The 20064-nt window shown below is 37.5% G+C and overlaps 2 protein-coding genes across 2 annotated transcripts in view; one reads left to right on the plus strand and one right to left on the minus strand.

The window, feature by feature from the left end:
• The window catches only part of LOC104995490 (serine/arginine-rich splicing factor 3-like), a 3723-nt gene extending 587 nt beyond the window's left edge, over positions 1-3136 (minus strand). The window contains exon 1 of the mRNA XM_010849368.1: positions 2716-3136. Within this exon, the coding sequence (XP_010847670.1) occupies positions 2716-3019 (304 nt within the window). The 5' untranslated portion in view covers positions 3020-3136. The remainder of the gene's footprint in view (positions 1-2715) is intronic.
• Positions 3137-3760: 624 nt separating this feature from the next.
• Positions 3761-17504, plus strand: CLEC6A (C-type lectin domain family 6, member A). The gene is made up of 6 exons (XM_010849369.1): positions 3761-3979; positions 4900-4992; positions 8034-8135; positions 13152-13303; positions 15730-15845; positions 17047-17504. The coding sequence occupies exons 1-6, from the start codon at positions 3967-3969 to the stop codon at positions 17189-17191; spliced, it is 621 nt and encodes a 206-aa protein (XP_010847671.1). The 5' UTR covers positions 3761-3966; the 3' UTR covers positions 17192-17504.
• Positions 17505-20064: the final 2560 nt, after the last annotated feature.

A 20064-nucleotide genomic window follows, 5' to 3' on the forward strand; every position in this document is an offset into this window, starting at 1 on the left:
CAGTGCAAAGAGTTGACTCATTGGAAAAGACTCTGATGCTGGGAGGGATTGGGGGCAGGAGGAGAAGGGGACGACAGAGGATGAGATGGCTGGATGGCATCACTGACTCGATGGACGTGAGTCTCAGTGAACTCTGGGAGTTGGTGATGGACAGGGAGGCCTGGCGTGCTGTGATTCATGGGGTCGCAAAGAGTTGGACACGACTGAGCAACTGATCTGATCCGATCTGATCTGAAGGTGGAAGCTTAAGTTACTGATTTTAGGTCTTTCGTCTTTTCTGATATAGGGCTTCAATGATATAAAACTTTCCTCTAGGCATTTCTTTTGCTGTAGCCCATAAATTTTGATACATTTCATTTCATTTAATTAAAATTTAAAAAACTGGGGGGAATTCCCTGGTGATTCAGTGGTTAGGACTCGACTCTTTCACTGCTGTAGGCCTGGTTTGGTCCCTGGTGGGGGAATTAAAACCCTGCAAGCCCTGTGGCATGGCTAAAAAAAAAATTCTTCTCTGACTCTTGTGTCTTTTAGAGGTGTGTTGTTTATTTATTTATTTATTTTTTTGGTGTAATAAAGTTTTATTAAAGTATAAAGGAGATAGAGAAAGCTTCTGACATAGGCATCAGAAGGGGGTAGAAAGAGTACTCTAGAGGTGTGTTGTTTAATCTCCAAGTATTTTGGGATTTTCCAGCTGTTCTTCTATTACTGACTTTTAGTTTAATACCACTGTGGACTGACAGCAGACATTGTATAATTCCCATTATTTTAAATTTGTTAAAGTGTATTTTATGGACCAGAATGTGGCCTATCTTGGTAGTATTCTATGTGAGTTGGGGACAAGTGTGTATTTTGGATAAAATATTCTATGAATGTCAATCAGATCCAATGCTGATTGATAGTGCGTCTTTTAAAATTAGAGTTTTTATTTTTGCTGGATATATACCCAGGAGTGGAAATACTGGATCATATGGTTCTACTCTTAGTTTTTTAGAGAATCTCCATACTGTTTTCCATAGTGGCTATACCAATTTACATTTTCACCAACTGTGTATGGAGTTCCCTTTTCTCCACGTTTGAGGAGAATATTCTTTTTCTGGACCATGAAATGGTTTCATCCTTGGGTTTATGTTTCTTCATCTCTAAGGGGAACTGGAAACAGATGATGACATTTTATAATCACTTCTTCTCCCATTATGACTTGTTGCATCCCAAACTAATTGGTGGGGGGAGACTTCTGTGGGTTTTTAATCCTAGTCTCAATGTCTATTTTCATTATTATTGATAACTATCCTATTACTTAAAAAGTCCTGCTGAATTGGGACTTCCCTGGTGGTCCAGTGGTTAAGACTCTGAGCTCCCAATGTAGGAGGTATGGCTTTGATTCCTGGTCTGGGAGTAAAGATCCCACATGCTGCATGGCACAGCCAGAAAAACAAACAAGCAAATCCTGCTGAGTTCAATAGTCATACATCCATGGTAGTTTTGATTTTTGTTTCTTGTATTTGTGGTTGCTCAATTGAGATTGTGGAGATATATGTAATATTAACAGAAAACTCTACATTCTGGAAACTGTATGTGAGGAAGGATCCCTAAGCCCTTGAGTAATAACAAGAAATTAATAAAGCTCACCCTTGATGTTATACCACTTCAAGCTCCTCGTTACTTAATCAAGGAGATTGTAATATATTACTAAATGTTCTTCAGTCTTGGTCTTGATGTAATAAGAATTTTTTTTTTTTTTTTGTAACCAAAACTTTAATCCCAAGGATTCTCACAAAACATATTACAAATGACAGCATGAAAAAAGAATCTTGCACAGTAACTCAGTTCAGCTCTACAATGTACCCTTAAACTGGCAGGACATTTGTTATCTTGAGTAGTCTCATATTTCCAAATAAAGAACGTTACAAAGAGCTATGTATTCATATATAGCAATCACAGAATGAACTTACAACCTAAAGCAAAGGTAAACTAACTTCCTTGAAACTTCTTAGATTCTACACCAACTGGACAACCTTTTGTCCAGTGTAAAGACTAGTGGGATTTTTAAACCTCTAATCTAGTTTAAGGGTGCAGCTTTAATTTTTCCAGCTGGCTTTTGAGTTCACAGCAGCTTTTAAAAACTGCTTACTACAGCTGCATACCATATCCCAGGTATGTTGAAAAAAAAATCTTCCAATTTTTGCCAGTTTTTATTTCCATAATGTTAAACATCGTCTGGGCAGGAGTTAAGAGGTTTATTATCAGCCTATGCAAGACTAAAATTCAAAGCAAATTAAATTTTGCTTAAGGGAACATTGTAAAGTAACAATTCTTGATATTACATGCCTCATATGATCCATTTCAAACCATAGAGAATTACACCTTTGTGTCACTGTTCCAACAGACAAACAAATGTGAACAGCTAAAACATTTTAAAAATGCACCAAGCTTATGAAGTCTCAAACAAAACTTGAATTTTCTGTACATACTCCTGTCAAATGAAGTTATTTCCTGTACACCACTCCTCTTGCAAACTGATCTTCTATTTCCTTTCATTTGACCTAGATCTGCTGTGAGACCTAGAGAAAGATCAGCATGGCTTGTGACTTCTCTCCCGGGACAGTGTTCTTTCTCTTCTCCTATCTCTAGAAAGGGACCTGCTCCGCCTGCGGGAGAAGCTTCTCCGTCTTGGAGATCTGCGTCGAGGTGGAGGACTCCTCCTCCGATAATCATCTCGAGGGCGACGACCCCAAGAAGGAGGTGGGCCACGATTACGACTTCTCTTTTCACCATTCGATAGTTCCACTCTTTCTCGGCAGCCACAGAGTGTTCTCCCATCTAGCTCTCGGACAGCATCAGCTGCGTCTCGGGGATCTTCAAATTCAACAAAAGCAAAGCCGGGAGGGTTTCTAGCAACCCACACACTTCGGAGTGGTCCATAATAGCCAAAAGCTCGTTCCAATTCAGTCTTGTTACCATTGTTTCCAAGATTACCTACATAAACTTTACAGTCCAATGGACAGGAATCACGATGCATTTCGAGATCTTGGGTTAGAAATGCGGAGGTTCAAATCCACAGAACCTAGGTTAGGTCTTCCCGGTCCACCTCCCGCCCGGCGTTCCCGGATGCTCTCGCACACCCGGCGTCCACGAAATGGCCAATAAGAATGTTTTATCACTTTTACAGATAGATTCCAGTCTCTTTCACTTTGCAATTATATTCCTAAACAATGTCCATGGTTCTTTATATAATTTATTATATTAACCCTTACTATCTAAGTCATATCTATTCAATCAGACTTTTGCTCACTTCCTAGGACACTATTAAACACATGGGTTAAGTCTTACATAAAACTCAATGTAAAAACTGGCTTGTTGTTTAGTTGCTAAATGATGTCTGACTCTTTTGTGACCCCATGAACTATAGCCTACCAGGCTCCTCTGCCCATGGGATTTCCCAGGCAAGAATACTGGAGTGGGTTGCCATTTCCTTTTCAAGGGATCTGCCTTACCCAGGGATTATACCCAAGTCTTCTACACTGGCAGGCAGATTCTTTACCACTCGGCCACAAGGAAAGCCCCCCCAAATTGGCTAAGGACCACTGAATTAATTACATCTTACAAATAATTTTTTAAAAGATTCCTACTCTATTCTGAGTAGGAATCAGAGAGAGAGACTTCGTGTCAGAAAGTGAACAAATGAGATTCTTGTTGAAGTTCTCATGAACAGTTTAGGCTAGGTTTCTCAGTTTCTCTTTCATTTTACCCACTATTTAAAATCACTGGAATCTATAGTCCCAACCGCGACTTCTTCTTTCAAGGTCCCCTTTATATTGGATGTCTCTTAGTCACATCAGAGTGTTCAGCAGTTCATCTCTGAGCTCTGACTTCTTTGAATGAAGCCAGAGCTCTGGGTAACATCTTCAGAGAGACAGAGAAAGAGAAAGAGGCTCTTGGGCCTTCTGAACACAGGGAGCCCACAGAATGGTGCGGGAAGGTAAGTATTCCTTTCCTCCATTCAAGAAAGAAAGGTGTAAGTGTGTGATGAAACGATGAGTCATCTGGAGAGAAGAGGTAGACAACAGACAAATGGATGGGAAAGAGGTTGGACCACATTGTGGAGTCATGGAAGACTGAAAGAAAGAATAATTCCTCAGAGGCCAGGCTCACTTGAAAGTATAAGAAACCACATACCACAGAGATTTATGAGAAGTAAGAGGCAGAAATGATATTTTGAGAAAGATGGGGAAGTCAACAGATGATTATAATATTAAGAAGAGAGAAGAAGGAAATGGAAATTACCTTTGACTGAGGATGAGTTTTGCCTGGATTGTTTAAGACCTGAGAGCTGCTGCTAAGTTGCTTCAGTCATGTCCGACTCTTTGTGACCCCATGGATGGTAGTCCACCAGACTCCTCTGTCCATGGAGTTTTCCAGGCAAGAATACTCAAGTGGGTTGCCATTTTTTTCTCCAGGGGATCTTCGTGACCCAAGGATTGGACCCGTGTCTCATATCTCCTGCATTGGCAGGCGGGTTCTTCACCACTAGGTCCACCTTTGAGAGCCACTACCTGGTTATTTAATCTTGAAGGCATTTCTAAGCTCTCTCTCTATTTTTAAAAAGATACTTATTTACTTACTTGATTGTGTTAGGTCTTAGTTGAGGCATGTGGGTTCAGTTGCCCCACAGCATGTGGGATCTTATCTCTGCGGCCAGGGGTGGAACCTGTGTCTCCTGCATTGCAAGGCAGATTCTTAACCACTGGATTGCCAGGGGAGTCCCCTAAGTTCTCTTCTTATTTAAGTCTTTTAATTACTCTGAGATTCTTCATCTGATGTCTTCATTGCTCTAAGCTTCTTACGGTCTCTTGCTTCCTGGAACTCCTGGTAACTACATCTGTCTTGCTGACTTGACAGGGAATGCAGAATCCTGCTTCCGGATGAGGCTCTGGTGTATTGCAGTACTTGGCTTAGCCCTCCTCAGTGCATGTTTCATTGTGAGCTGTGTGGGTAAGTTCAGCATTGAGGGGCTATGTCCCTTGATCCCTTCCCCATCAAGTTCTGTGTAGACCCTCTAGGCAGTGATCCTCAAACTTTTTGGCACCAGACACCCACTTTGTGAAAGACAATTTTCCCACAAACTAGGGGTTAAGGTGGGCAATGGTTTTAGGATGATTCAAGCACATTACACTTATTGTGAGCTTTATTTCTGTTATTATTATTACATCAGCTCCACCTCAGATCATCAGGCATTAGATCCCAGAGATTGGGGACCCCTTCCCTAGAATATGTTCTCCTTCATGAATTAATATGTTAGCTCTTACTCAGAATGTCATGCTTTTTCTTCATTTTCCTCTCCCCTGCTCCTCCCTTTTCTCTGCTTCCTCCATGTTTTGATAACTGGTTCTTCTTCCAGATTTATTTTGCCTGGTTTTACTAGCATTTACCCAATCATGACCTCACCTAGATTGTATGTTGCTTGTCACCATCCTTGAGGACGCCATCCTCGAGGACTCCATCTTCACTCCTGGGTTCACTGTGATCATGTGTCATAAAGCCCTCTAGTGAGAGGACGGCCATAACTGCCTTTATGATCATAATACTTTACATTAGGGTCTTTGGCTTTCATGTGGGAGTCTTTCCCACTAGGAAAGGAAAAAGTTTTCAAGTGGAATATTGGAACTAGAAGAGAATAAAGTATTTCTTTCCTGTTCCCTTTGCTTCCAGTTAAATAGTTCAAGTTCATTTTGTGAGAAGTCTTAGAGGCCTTTTTGCTCTCTAACCCACAATTTAGTTCTCTATTCACTGACAAGGTGGTTAAAAATAGTTATTGAATAATCTGAGGGGGTGAAACTGTCTTCCTATGTCAAATGGGCCATATTTGAAGCTCCTTCTGACATGTAAATCAATCTTATAGTCTTCATTAAAGCACAAAGAATTATCACCAGGATTAGAATTTGCTTTACTTTACAGGGTCAAGTGCAAGAGAGAAAGGGGTTTAATGGTAGTTATTTCAGTAATCAAGAGGAAGCAGGTATTCATAACTCCAAGACATAGGCTAAGAGAGAGGTAGTAACGTTTGATAGTACAGGGTTTCAATAACAGAAGGACGAGAAGAATATGAGTGAAGAATCAAGTCAGGATCTGAAAGAGAACAGGTCTTACTCAATGTGCACACCCTGAACATAAAAGTTTATGTTCATTTGAGACATTTAAAATGACTCTAGAGGTTTAAAGGCTCCCCTTGGTTGTTATTTATCCTCTGTGTTTAAGTGTAGCTACCAGCAGTCAGAAATTTTAAAAAATACTGGAATAAACTGAAAACTCACTTCAGGATTATTAACATTAAGGAGAGCTACCATAAGACCCTGCAACCCCACTTCTGGGTATATATCTGGAGCAAAACATGATCCAAAGGATACATGTGCCCCAATGTTCATTGCAGCATTGTTTACAATAGCTAAGACATGGAACAACCTAGATGTCCATCAACAGGTGAATGGATAAAAAAGATGTGGTATATGTATACAATGGAATATTACTCAGCCATTAAAAAATCAAATAATGCCACTTGCAGGAAGATGGGTAGACCTAGATATTGTCATACTGAGTGAAGTAAATCAGACAGAAAAGGAGAAATATCATATGACATCCCTTATATGTGGAATCTAAAAAAAAAAAAAAGGATACAAATGAACTTACTTGCAAAACAGAAAAAGACTCACAGACTTAGAGAATGAACTTATAGTTGCTGGATCAGGGGGTGGGGAAAGTATGGAGGAAAGAGATAGTTAGGGGGTTATGGATGGACATGTACATACTTCTATATTTAAAATGGATAACCAACAAGGAACCTACTGTATAGAACATGGAACTCTGCTCAATGTTATGTGGCAGCCTCGATGGGAGGGGAGTTTGGGGGAGAATGGATACATGTATATGTACGGCTGAGTCCCTTTACTGTCCACACGAAACTATCACAACATTGTTAATTGGCTATACACCAATACAAAATAAAGAGTTAAAAAAATTGAAGAGAAGCAGATAGCCAGTGAATGAACAGTGTCTATTGATTATTGTGATCGTCACAGCTCTAGGTGATTAACTGGTATAGAAAACAGAATCTCAACTAATGAGAACATACTGTATAATAGCACAGGGAACCCTATTTAATGCTCAGGGGTGACTTGAATGGGAAGAAAGTCCAAAAGGGAGAGGATATATGTAGATGTATGGCTCATTCACTTTGCTGGACAGTAGAAATTAATACAATATTGTAAAGCAACCATACTCTTATAAAAACTAATGGCAAAAAAAAAAAGAAAAGAAAACAGAATCTCTGCCCTAGAACCTAGATCTTAAATTTTAATGGGGGAAAGAGTAAAAAATAAATGTGTGGGCATAAAAACAAACATGATAATGCATACAAGCAAGCAGTAAACATTTTTTTTTTTAAATTGGAGTATAAATGGCAACCTACTCCAGTATTCTTGCCTGGAGAATTCCATGGACAGAGGAGCCTGATGGGCTATAGTTCAGGGCATCTCAAAGAGTCGGACACGACTGAGTGACTAACACACAACACACAATTGCATTAGTTTCTGCTGTGCAACAGTGTGAATCAGCCATATGGATACATATATCCTCTCCCTCTTATGCCTCTCTTCCACGCCCCCATCCCACCCCTCTAGGTCATCACAGAGCACCCAGCTGAGCTCCCTGTGCTATATGGCAGCTTCTCACTAGCTATCCATTTTACACATGGTAGTGTAGATAAGTCAATGCTACTTTCTCAATTCGTCCCGCCCTCCCCTTCTCACCCTGTGTCCGCAAGTCGTTCTCTATGTGCAGGTCTCTATTCCTGCCCTGCAAATAGGTTCATCAGTACATTTCCCCTAGATTCCATATACAATCAGCATGGTCTTTATTGAGCTGGCTTAGAAAGAAGAGAGTGGTGGCAGTTGCAGGTAAGCCAGCGTGGCACAGATTTAGAGCATAAGGCTCAATAGTGAAAAAACGGAAGGATACTAATCCTTCTTCTCCTTTTACAGTGACTTATTATTTTACACATGGCAACATTGGCAAAAGGCTGTCTGAACTGCACACACACCATTCAAATCTAACCTGCTTCAGTGAAGGGACAAGGGTGACAGGTAAGGTGTTGCAATGTTTAACTAGACTTCCCTTTTTATTAGAGAGAGGTCAGGGTTGAGTTCAAGATTGGTTTATTCTATTAAAAAAAAATAAAGTTGCTGCGGGCTTCCCTAGTTGCTCAGATGGTAAAGAATCTGGTGAAATGTGGGAGATCTGGGTTCGATCCCTGGGTTGGGAAAGATTCCCTGGAAGAGAGCATGGCAACCCACTCCAGTATTCTTGCCTGGAGAATCCCCATGGACAGAGGCTTCTGGTGGGTTACAGTCCATGGGGTTGCAAGGAGTCGGCCATGACTGAGTGATTAAGCACAGCACAGGTCGCAAAGTTGCTGCATGGATATAATTAATGTATCTCTAAATTTCATTGTTCACATCAGGTTCTAGACTTGCCTTCAAAAAATGCCTCCTCCAGCCATGTTGACCTCAATATGTGCTACCAACATACCCTCATAATTTGCTGAAGCCCACCCTGGAAATTATTCCTAACGGTTCTTGTTTCACACTACCCTCACCCTCTACCAAATGGATAAAATATTTTTGATATCTAAGATGCCCAATTAATAATGCCCATATCAAGGCTCAGGGGAGTTCAGTGGTTAAAAAGTCCACCTGCCAAGCAGTAGATGTGGGTTTGATCCCTGATCCAGGAAGATCTCACATGCTGTGAAGCAACTAAGCTCCCGCACTACGACTATTGAGCCTGTGCTCTAGAGCTCAGGAGTGGCAACTACTGAGCCCGCACGCCACAACTACTGAACACTGGCCTGACTCACAAAAGCCCAAGAAAGGCAAAGTGCATGTTTGCAGTGGTCATTATGACTTGACTCCTTCCAAGTAATGAGACCCAAATAGACATTAGACTCCTGCTATTTCAGGAACTAAATATTTCCTCCTCTGCTTTTATGAAGAAACTCATGAAAGGTAATGAGAGGGCAGAGGTTTCTTTGTATTTATATGAGATGTTGAAAATTCCCCCATTTTTTTGGTATTTGGCAAGAATGTAGTGCATGGGTGTGTTGAGGAGTAATTTTCCTTATTCTCCCTGACCTATGGTTTTGTTGTCACATTGGAGTTTTATTTTTTGTCAAACAGCTGTAGAGTGGCCCTTCCGGGGAGGAAAACATAAGTCTATCAGGATTGTCTTCCTCCTGACTTCTGGAGACACTCCAACCATAACTACTGAAATTTTAAAGAATACTTTTCTGGAAGCCTTTGCCTTCAGAATACTCTGAATTGAACAAAACAGATGGATATTAATTAAATTAACTCTACATTCATCTGACATAAGAGACTTCAAATTCACTCTCTAAATCTATCCAACTTAATGTTATGGCCACTCAGGGTGTTCAACACAACCAATTTAAGTTACAGATAAGCTTATGGAATGAAATTATGTTGTGTAATACCATATCATCAAATATAAATGCCCAGCTTTTAAACAATAACTTTTCAAATTGTTATGACAATGAAAAATGAAAGTTCAAACACAAAATTCCCATTTGATTGAAGTTAAAACCTAATTGAAATCCATATTGTATCTTTCCCGTTTTTTCCCCCACCCAGTCCTGGTGTTGAAATGTTCAGAGGCATGGGTAAAGTCAGAGTTTTTTCAGTGGACCTGTGCTCTGCCAAGGCCTGTCCTCTTTTTTAAAAAGATTTATTTATTTTATTTTTCGACTGTGGTGGGTCTTGGTTGCCGCACGCGGGCTTTCTCTGGTTGCAGTGCGTGGGCTCCTCACTGCGGTGGCTTCCTTTGCTGTGCAGCGCAGTCTCTTGGCGTGCAGGCTTCCGTATTAACAGTTGCAGCACACAGGCTCAGTAGTTGTGGCACATAAATTTCGAGGCTCCATGGAACGTGCAGCCTTCCTGGACCAGGGATCAGGCAGGTGTCCTTTCCATTGCAAGGCAGTCCTAACGACTGGACCACCAGGGAAGCCCGACCTGTCACATTCAAACTGTTCTGCTTGCCAAGCCCCTAAAAGGATTTCGAAAAGCAGTTATTATATCTAGAGGAGTAGAAAGGGTCTTGTGATTAAGATGGGGCACATATACGCCCATCTGGGGTAGCTGGTAAAATTCCATATCTTGACCTAAGTGGCAGTTATAAGGATGTTCAACTTTCAATAATTTGTTAATGTATATATCAATTTTATACAGTTTTCTGTCTGTAATATGTTGGGCAAAATTTTTTTTTTAAATAAAAAATAAATTTGTAAATGTAAACAAAACAGATTATGTTCTCACTTACATAATTTAATTCAATGTCTATATTTTTGCATCATGTTATAGAAGCAAAAAATGGTGACCCACTCCAGTATTCTTGCCTGGATAATCTCATGCACAGAGGAGCCTGGTGGGCTACAGTCCTTGGTGTTGCGGAGTCGAACACAATTTAGCGACTGAGCACACATAGAAGCAAAGGCTTCAATTTCTGGAGCATTGTTAATATTAACATTTAAAAAACCTGCTACGTCTTTTAAAAATGTATCTACCAGTGTCTTAATGGCATTACAGAGTGTTACCTCCACTCTCATCATGCATTGAAAAAAAAGGAGTAACCAAGACTTCCCTGGTGGTCCAGTGGTTAAGACCCCATCTTCCAGTGCAGGGGGTGCAAGTCTGATTGGGAGTCAAAACACAAAACAGAAGCAAAAAACATAAAACAAGAGCAATATTGTAATAAAATCAGTAAAAACTTTTAAAAAGGTCCACATTAAGGAAAAGAATAACATATATTATTTAACGGTTAGATATTTTACATGATTCTTTTTCCCCTTTGGACTAATATTTACATCACACTTCCCCCATTTGCCAAAATATATAGATAAGTGTACATTAATATTTTTATTTTTTCCTTTGTTCAGAAGTTTATTCAACATTATTATTTCAGAATATCACATCACCAATGGCAATTGTTTGTGGTAGCAGTCTGCATATTAGTTGTCACATTCATGGTGATCCATGTATAGGCCCAAACATTTTGACTGCTTCTAGCCGTTATGCTCCAATTTTATTAATGTATTTATATTCTGTGGAACACTGAGCTTTAAGTGTAATGAAATTTCTTGTGTTCAAAACATCTCAAATGTACTTTAAATATTGATAAGTTACTACTAATAAAACAAAATCCTATTGGAAGTCCATCTCTTAGTTAGATGAATGGGACTTGAAAAATGCAATCAGACAGTATCTACTTGGTTAACATTATTACTAGAATGAGAGAGAATTCAACGTCAATTCTGTTCCTGTTTTTCACTTTAGCAACACAAACTTTAGATAAGCCTTACTTACCTAAATAAGTAGATAGATAGGCATAGAATGTGCTTTGTTAGGATGTCAGTCAATTTTTTGAAAATTTTCCAGAAATCATACAGTGTTCTAGTACCAAAAATTATTTGTGATGGTCTGCTGAGAATTTGATTAGGTTATTTTTCAATGCTGTTGGGTGTTAAGAATAATAAATGGAATAATTTACAAAGTCTTGCTATTTTTCAGTCAGTAGTCATTTACTTTCTCAATTTCTGGAAAGTACACCAAAAATGTTTAGGAAGTCTTATCAAATGACTATTAATTACATCTATTTTTCAATACTTACAAAGCATTTTAATCAGTCCATTATTCTCAGTTAGGAAATGGAAATATATTAAAATCAATATGCCTTTTTGACAAATTCTTCTACTCATCACATTTTTCAGTATTTTTGTCAACCTTGGAACTGGAGATTTGTATTTAACATGTGAAAAATGTTTGCAATGTATAATTAATTGGCAAAACCAATCCGTACTATCAAAACAGTCAGTCAAATTAGACTTTTAAAATTAAAATAATCTGCTAAGGCACATTTTGAGAAGTCTTGTTAAAAGACAATTTTTAATAGTGATCAGAATATAGAATTAAGATAGATTTCTAAAGGGGGCCAATATTAAAATGATATTCATGTAGTCTATTTTATTCATTTTATAATATTATAAAATGAATTATAAGCCTTTAAATGTTTCCTCATTACTTAATATGTAATAATTTGACCATAATTAAAAAAAACACAAATAGAATAGAGCTACATATAACAATATGGATGAATTTTAGCATTATGGAATGAGAAATTAACCCAAGAAGACTACATATAATACCTTTAAGAAAGTTCAAAACCCAACAAAGTTATATTATTTAGATATACATATACATGTGCTAAAATTATATGTATGTACATATAAAAGACATCAGTGGATATTTTTACAGTTAGTTGCAGATATTTTAATCTAAGGAGAGTGACAAACTGGTGCTTTGAAGGAGAAAGGGGAGAACTATTTGTTTATAGTCTTAAGTGCTTGATACTGTGTAAAAATTAGTACTAGGTAATATTTATGAATAATTATTACATCTTAAGTATTCTTTAAAGTGCTTTGTATATATTATGTGATTAACTCTCACCTTGAGTTTGGTATTGTTATTTCCATTTTAAGGATTAAAAAAATGGGTGCAAGGAGGTTATGGAATTTGCTCAAGGACATATATAATAAATGGTAGAGACAGAATTCTAATGATAAATAATTATAATTCCCACAATCATCCTGAGAATAATTATCATTATTAAAATGTTAAAAATTTGAGGCTCTGTGGGTTGCCCAAGATTATTAAGGAGAACTGGAATTCCAGACTAACTTATGTTGATAATTTGAAACTCTGAAAGAATTTGGTGCTTCTAACATATAAAGAATATGAAGAATAGGAAAAATATATTGATAGTGACTTTTTTTGGCAAAAAAAAAAAAATCCAGAAAAATTATATGGGCAAACCTTAGTAAATATTGAGGGATTAATGTTGAATAATATTTATTTACAAGCAATTCTATGGCATCAAATTATATAATTAAGGGAACTGAAAGAAAATACATGAATTAAGAAACCTATCTTTGAAAAACGACTGCAGATCATCAGAATTTTATATGTATAGAACATGCCCTTTAAGCTTATTATTCTCATCTTAGACTCACCGTTTCCTTTCACACAATGCAGAAAAGATTTGGGGATGTTGCCCAGGTACCTGGAAGCCGTTTGGTTCCAGCTGCTACTTTATTTCTTCTGAAGAGAATTTCTGGGCTAAGAGTGAGCAGAACTGCATTGGGATGGGAGCTCACTTGGTGGTGATCAACACAGAAACAGAGCAGGTACTTTGGTTTTCTTTATTTTTCATTAAAATTTTTTAAAAACTGAGGATAACAAAACTTACCACCTTAACTCTTTTTAAGTGTACAGTTTAGTAGTGCTAACTATATTCACATTTGTATTTGTAATGTCTTATTGTTGGTTAGTCGCTCAGTCATGTCTCACTTTTTGCGACCCCATGGACTGCAGCATGCCAGGCTTCCCTGTCTGTCACCATCTCCTGGAGTTTGCTCAAACTCACGTCCATTGAGTCAGTGATGCCATCCAACCATCTCATCCTCTGTCATCCCCTTCTCCTCCAGCCTTCGATCTTTCCCAGCATCAGAGTCCTTTCTTAGAAGAGTCAGCTCTTTGCATCAGGTGACCAAAGTATTAGAGCTAATGTCTTATGGAAAAACCCAAATGAACTTTTTGACCAACTCAATAACAAGATTTAACAACTTTTTCATCTTGCCAAACCGAACTCTATACCCAGTGGACAGTGACAACCCATTTCCCCCTCCCTCCAGTCCCTGGAAACCACCCTTTTAATTTCCTTATTTATGAGTTTGACTATTAATACTTATAGATACCTCATACAAGTGTCATCATATAGTATTTTGTATTTTTGTGACTGCCTTATTTCACTTAGTGTAATATCTTCAAACTTTATCCATTTTGTAGCATGTGATAGGATTTTCCTCCTTTGTAAGCCTGAATAATATTCCACTCTATGTATAAAACATGTATCACTTATCCATTCACATGTTTATGGACGTTTGGGATGCTCCATCACCTGGCTCTCCTGAACAATGCTGAGATAAACACAGATGATCTTTGAAATTTTGCTTTCAATTATTCTGCATATATATTCAGAAGTGGGATTGCTGGATCATATAGTAATCCTAATTTGAATTTTTCGAGGAACCACTATACTGTTTTACACAGTGGCTACACTATTTTATAGTCCCACAAAGAGCACGCAAAGGTTCCAATTTCTCCATTTTATTGACAACACATTATTTTCTTTGTCTTTATTCCAGTAGTGGCCATCCTAATGGGTGTGAAATTATATTTTATTGTGACTTGATTTCCTTTTCTTTAATGATTAGCAGTATCAAGCATATTTTCATATATTTGTTGATCATTTGCATGCCTTCTTTGGAGAAATGTGTATTCAAGTATTCTCCCTATTCTAAAAGTTGAGATATCTGTGGGGTTTTTTGTTGAGCTATAGGAGTTTTATATATTCTAGATATCAATTCCTTATCAGGTATATGATTTTCAAATATTTCCCCCCATTTCACAGGTTCCCTTTACACCCTGTTGATTATCTCCTTTGATGCTCAGAAATTTTAGAATTTGATTAAGTTAGTTTATTTTTTCTTTGTTGCCTGTGATTTTGGTGTCATAGCTAAAAAATTGGCAAATCCAGTGTCTTAGAACATTTCTGTTGTGTTTTCTTTCACAATTTTTATAGTTATGGGTCTTATATTTAGGTCTTTCTTCCATTTTGAATTCTTCTTTTTTTAATGCAGTGTAAGGTAATGGTCCAAATTCATTTTTTGCTACCCCTGCTCCATTTTAGCTTCATTTGTGTGGAATATCTTTTTCCATTTGTTCACTTTCAATCTGTGTGTGTCCTTAAGACTGAAGTGAGTCTCACTGGAGTTTGCTTTTTTTTTATCCAGTTAACTACTCTATGGTCTATTGCTTCTTGTAGATAATCTCTGTAATTTTAATTATTATCTCATCTATGGGTTACCTATCTGGGCGTATGGATCTTGATTCCTCTGTATCTCTGGCCCATCTGCCAGTCACTTTGTTGTTAAGTTGTAGAAGATCTTTTGACTAGCCTGCAGGTCATTCTCATTGCCAGTTGCTCTAGAAATAGTTGTAATCCTGGTGTGCTGTGAAAGGAGGGAACTCGGGGTCTTTCTACTCTCTATCTTGGCTCCTCTTGGTCAAAACTAATAATAATTTCAGAAATTAATCGCACACTACAGTTAAAACTTAGTTAGAACTCCTTTATGTTTAACTTCTGCAAGTATTGAAATCTATTTCTTAGAGAAGTACTGCTTAGGAAAGTAGACAAACAAATTTGAATTTTGATGACCCAAATGTAATTTTACTGATAAACAATGATAAATAAGATGACAAATACACATTTGTAAAATTTATTAAACATTTAAAGCACAGAAACTGGTCTGTACATTGAAAAAGAATTGTCTCTTGGTGAAGAAGAGAATGAATTGTCTGAGATGGGAATTCATAGCACAGCACTTTCTTCCTTCTGGGATAATGTTGGTGTTTTCAGCCACCACTCTTGTTCAGTGTGCTGTCATGACACTGTTCCTCACACCTGCGTTTTCTTTTCTCCAGAGCTAGAGATAACCCTTACTTGATCCAGCCTGGAAATTTCAGTCTGTGACTCTTTTTCTTCACATAGGATTTCATTATCCAGCAGCTGAATAAAACATTTTCTTATTTTCTGGGACTCTCAGACCCACAAGGGAATGGCAACTGGCAATGGATTGATCAGACACCTTACAAGGAAAATGTCAGGTGAGTGCAGACTCAGATTAATGAACCCTAGTGCCTTGTTTACACAAAAAAATTAGATAAATTTTGTTAGCAGCAACTATCAATGCTAATACTAATGGCCATAATTATGAAAACAAGAGTCTAACAATCATTTAGTTCTAAGTGCATGCATTATCTTACCTAAATTTCATAAAAACTTCTTTTTCAGAACTCATTTTACTGATAAGAAATAGAATAAATTGCCCAAGTTCAATAAATTAGTAAGATGAGAAAGTAGTCTCAACTCTATTTGAGTCCAAAGATGGTGCTCTTAACTGTTACTTTTGCTGCTCCTAAACAATTCAGTTAAGTATTTCTCCAACTAATAAGATTTAAACGTCTGAAGCAGTATTATGTTCAAATTCTAATAGGATAATTATATAATAATACTATTTGTTTGTGACTTTAAAAAACCTTGAATTTAATTATACATTATTACATAACCTTGTGAGCTATTTGGGGAACTTATGGTGATTCCTATCTTTGTAGATGAAGAATTTAATTACTTCCTTAAAGTCAAATGAGTCAGCAGCAGTACCAGGTCTTTTAATTTAAAAAATAATGTCCTGTCCCTTCCGTCCCACCCTACCACAGATTGTATCCCAGACTCAAGCATTCGGATACTCACTTTGTGTAGCTCCATGAGAACAGAGAGATTTAGAAATATGATAAGAGTGCATAAGTGAGAGAAGTCAGGATAAGTGGTCTGTATAGGGGAGGAAGTGAAGATCAGATTTTAAAACATTAAATCTTGCCTTGTTTCATAAAAACTTATTTTCCAGGAGAATTTTAGATTAGCAAGAGTGAAAGTATGTGTCTGCACATGTGGTTTTATTTTTAAGACTTTTTTTTTTTTGATGTGGACCATTTTTAAAGTCTTTATTGAATTTGTTACAATACTGCTTATGTTTTGGTTTTTTGGTCTCAAGGCATGTGGGATTTTAGCTCCCTGACCAGGGATGGAACCTGTGCCCTCTACATTGGGAGGCAAAATATTAACCACTGAACCATCAGGGAAATCACCTGCATGTGAGCTTTTTGAGGATGGCTATATAAAGAAAAGGAGTCATCATTGGGATATTCTTTCATCCTGAACCCCAATTTTTTCAACCCTAATCCTAAGTACTTTCTAACCAATCACTCAGCATTCACTGAAGTATTTTTACCCTTTGTTTCTCCTTAGATTTTGGCACCAAAATGAACCCAACTTTTCTGCAGAGGAATGTGCTTCAGTTGTTTTCTGGGATGGGAGAGGATGGGGCTGGAATGATGTTTTCTGTGATTCTAAAAGGAAATCAATATGTGAGATGAAGAAGATTTACCTATGAGTGGAACTTTATTCAGTAATATCTTTAAAATTTAGAGCCACTGTAAAATTATAATTTCCTTTTGTAACTTACGGTAATCCTTATCATATCCGGTCATGGGGATATTCCGATGCCTTTCTCTCTTCAGTTCGTCCTCTTCTATTAACCTCTTTCCCACTAATCTTAGGATGAGCTTTCCTTAATTTTTTTTATTTTGTTTAGTTTGTTATTCATTCTTTTCTTTTCTTTTTTCATACTTCTTTTCAACATTCTTTGTTCCAGATATTGTACTATTTTGTCTATTAAAAGGCTTTGTTGTTGTTTAGTTGCTAAATTGTGTCTGGCTCTTTTGCGACCCCATGGACTGTAGCCTGCCAGGTTCGTTTATCCATGGGATTTCCCAGGCAAGAATACAGAGTGGGTTGCCATTTCCTTCTCCAGGGGATCTTCCAGATCTAGGATTGAACCTGTATCTTTTGCACTGGCAGGCAGATTCTTTATGAACTTGTGTTTATCAAAACACTGTATAGTGTTTTTAAATTTAAAATTTTTGAAAACTGAGCTGGGAGAAGATATTTCAATTACTTTTAATGAGCACAGTATTAATACCAAGAACCTTAAAACAACTGTAATGAAATAATTAGAAAGACAAAAATTGGGAAAAATAATTGAAAATCACTTCATGGAAGAGGAAGTACATAACCTAAAAAGCTGTATTTTTAGAGATGCTCAGCTTCACTCATAACTTGAGAACTGCAAGTCAAGATCATAGTAATATAATATTTCATACCCATTTTAATGGCAAAAACTAATAAATAAGTAATACCAAGTGTTGAAGATGTAGATAAATGAGATCTCTTACACTTTACTGATTTGAATTTATATTGGTACAACCACATTGGGAAGTACATATATCTACATTTTTCATTTATAAACATCATCCAACAAATGCTGTATTAAGAGAAATCTAGGGTCTATGAAATGTGGTTATTAAAATGAAGAGTTGTTTCGTGGGGATAACTTTAATCAGTGTGTGCCTGCTGCTGCTGCTGCTAAGTCACTTCAGTCGTGTCCGACTCTGTGTGACCCCATAGAAGGCAGCCCACTAGGCTCCCCCGTCCCTGGGATTCTCCAGGCAAGAACACTGGAGTGGGTCGCCATTTCCTTCTCCAAGTGTGTGCCTGCTTAGTCTCAAAGTCATGTCTGACGTGTGACTCCATGGACTGTAGCCTGCCAGGTTCCTCTGTCCAGGGGATTTTCCAGGCAAGAATACTGGATTGAGTTGCCATTGCTTTCTCTAGGGGATCTTCTGACCTAGGGATCAAACCCACTTCTCTTACATTGGCAGACAAGTTCTTTACCTCTGAGCCACCAACTTTAATCAGTATGCTTGCATTGTTTAGGCACATATATGGTAAAAGTGAAAACAAATTGAGGGTTTGATAATCAAAGCTCAATATAATGGTGACATTTGTATGGTAGGCAGGAGGCAGGATTGGCAGAAGCACATAGACATGTTATAAAGTTCTAGCTTTTATATTGGGTAATGATATTCATATAATAAACATCAAACACAACAAAAGAAAACAAGAATGTCAAGAGGCTAGTATACTAGAAATCTCAAATTATAATGAAAATTTTTTTGTGCACCCAAAGTTTAAATATGAAAAATGATTGGAGACTCAATCAATGAGAGTTGGGGATTCTTTCTTTTTTTTTTTTTTAGTAAATACAGTGTGATATATTTATAAATGAGAATAACAACAATAAAAACCACGAACAGTATTTCAGAAGTTGAAAACAGTGACACTAGCAGCACTCAATACACAGCATTTTACTTTTCTTCACATTTGGAACTTTTTTTTTTAATTATATAAAGGTGAGAATATAGTATATTAATACTAGTATATAGTATATTAATATATAGTATATTAATACTGTAATTAATAGTGTATCAATTAATTAGTATTTTATTAATTAATAGTATGTCAATTAATTAGTATTTTAATTAATATAGTGTGTTAATACTTTAATAAATGACAAAAAAGATGAGACAAACCTGTGCATTTAGAGAGCTGCTTTCAGTCCTGCCAGATCCCTGCAGAGTGAATTCCCAGCACAACCTCATTCGAGTGCGAGGACACAGAGCAGTCCTTGGTTAGATGCACATGTTCATCTGGCTTGTCCAGCGTGGTCAGCATTCTGTTTCTTGCTGGTTTCCTTCTGCCATGAAAGTTCATGTCCACTTGTCTGCTTCTTAATGCAGACATGCACCTTCCTCATCCACTGGCTACTGAAGGAGGATTAGGGCCAAGCAGGTGGCTAAGTGATAAATTCAACCCATTCTTCTGGGGACAGGGGGTACTTTCCTGATGGCCCTCTTCCTTCATCATATCTGGAATTGGATGAGCTTCCATAACCTCATCTCTTTTTCACATCTTGCTGAAGTAGAGTTCTGAAAAACAAAACCACAAACTCAGCTATTCCACAGAAGAAACCTGTGATAAAAGATAATGTTCATTGGGATTGACTCTTGCTGTCCAACACTTGTCCATCTAAGATGTCCATTGCCTCTCCAGAGCAATGGTGGTGCCTGGGCCCTTTCAGCTTCTATATCTCTCCGAGTTGGCGATTCTTGAATGTTGCTCTTGAGGTCAAGGTCATACTGCAGTAACGGTGATCCCAGGGTCTGCAGCATCCAGAGAGTTTTGCCTCCATGCCACCCTCATCACAATTTTCTCTTCTTTTTAAAGACTTTATTGAATTTGTAATAATATTGTTGTTTTATGTTTTGACTTTTTGGCCATGGGAACTTTGCATCCTGAACAGGGATCAAACCTGCACCTCCTGCATTGGAAGGCAAAACCTTTATTATCAATAGAAAGTTAGCTCCT

This window comes from Bison bison, unplaced genomic scaffold (assembly GCF_000754665.1).
Source record: "Bison bison bison isolate TAMUID 2011002044 unplaced genomic scaffold, Bison_UMD1.0 scf7180017864281, whole genome shotgun sequence".
NCBI lineage: Eukaryota > Metazoa > Chordata > Mammalia > Artiodactyla > Bovidae > Bison > Bison bison.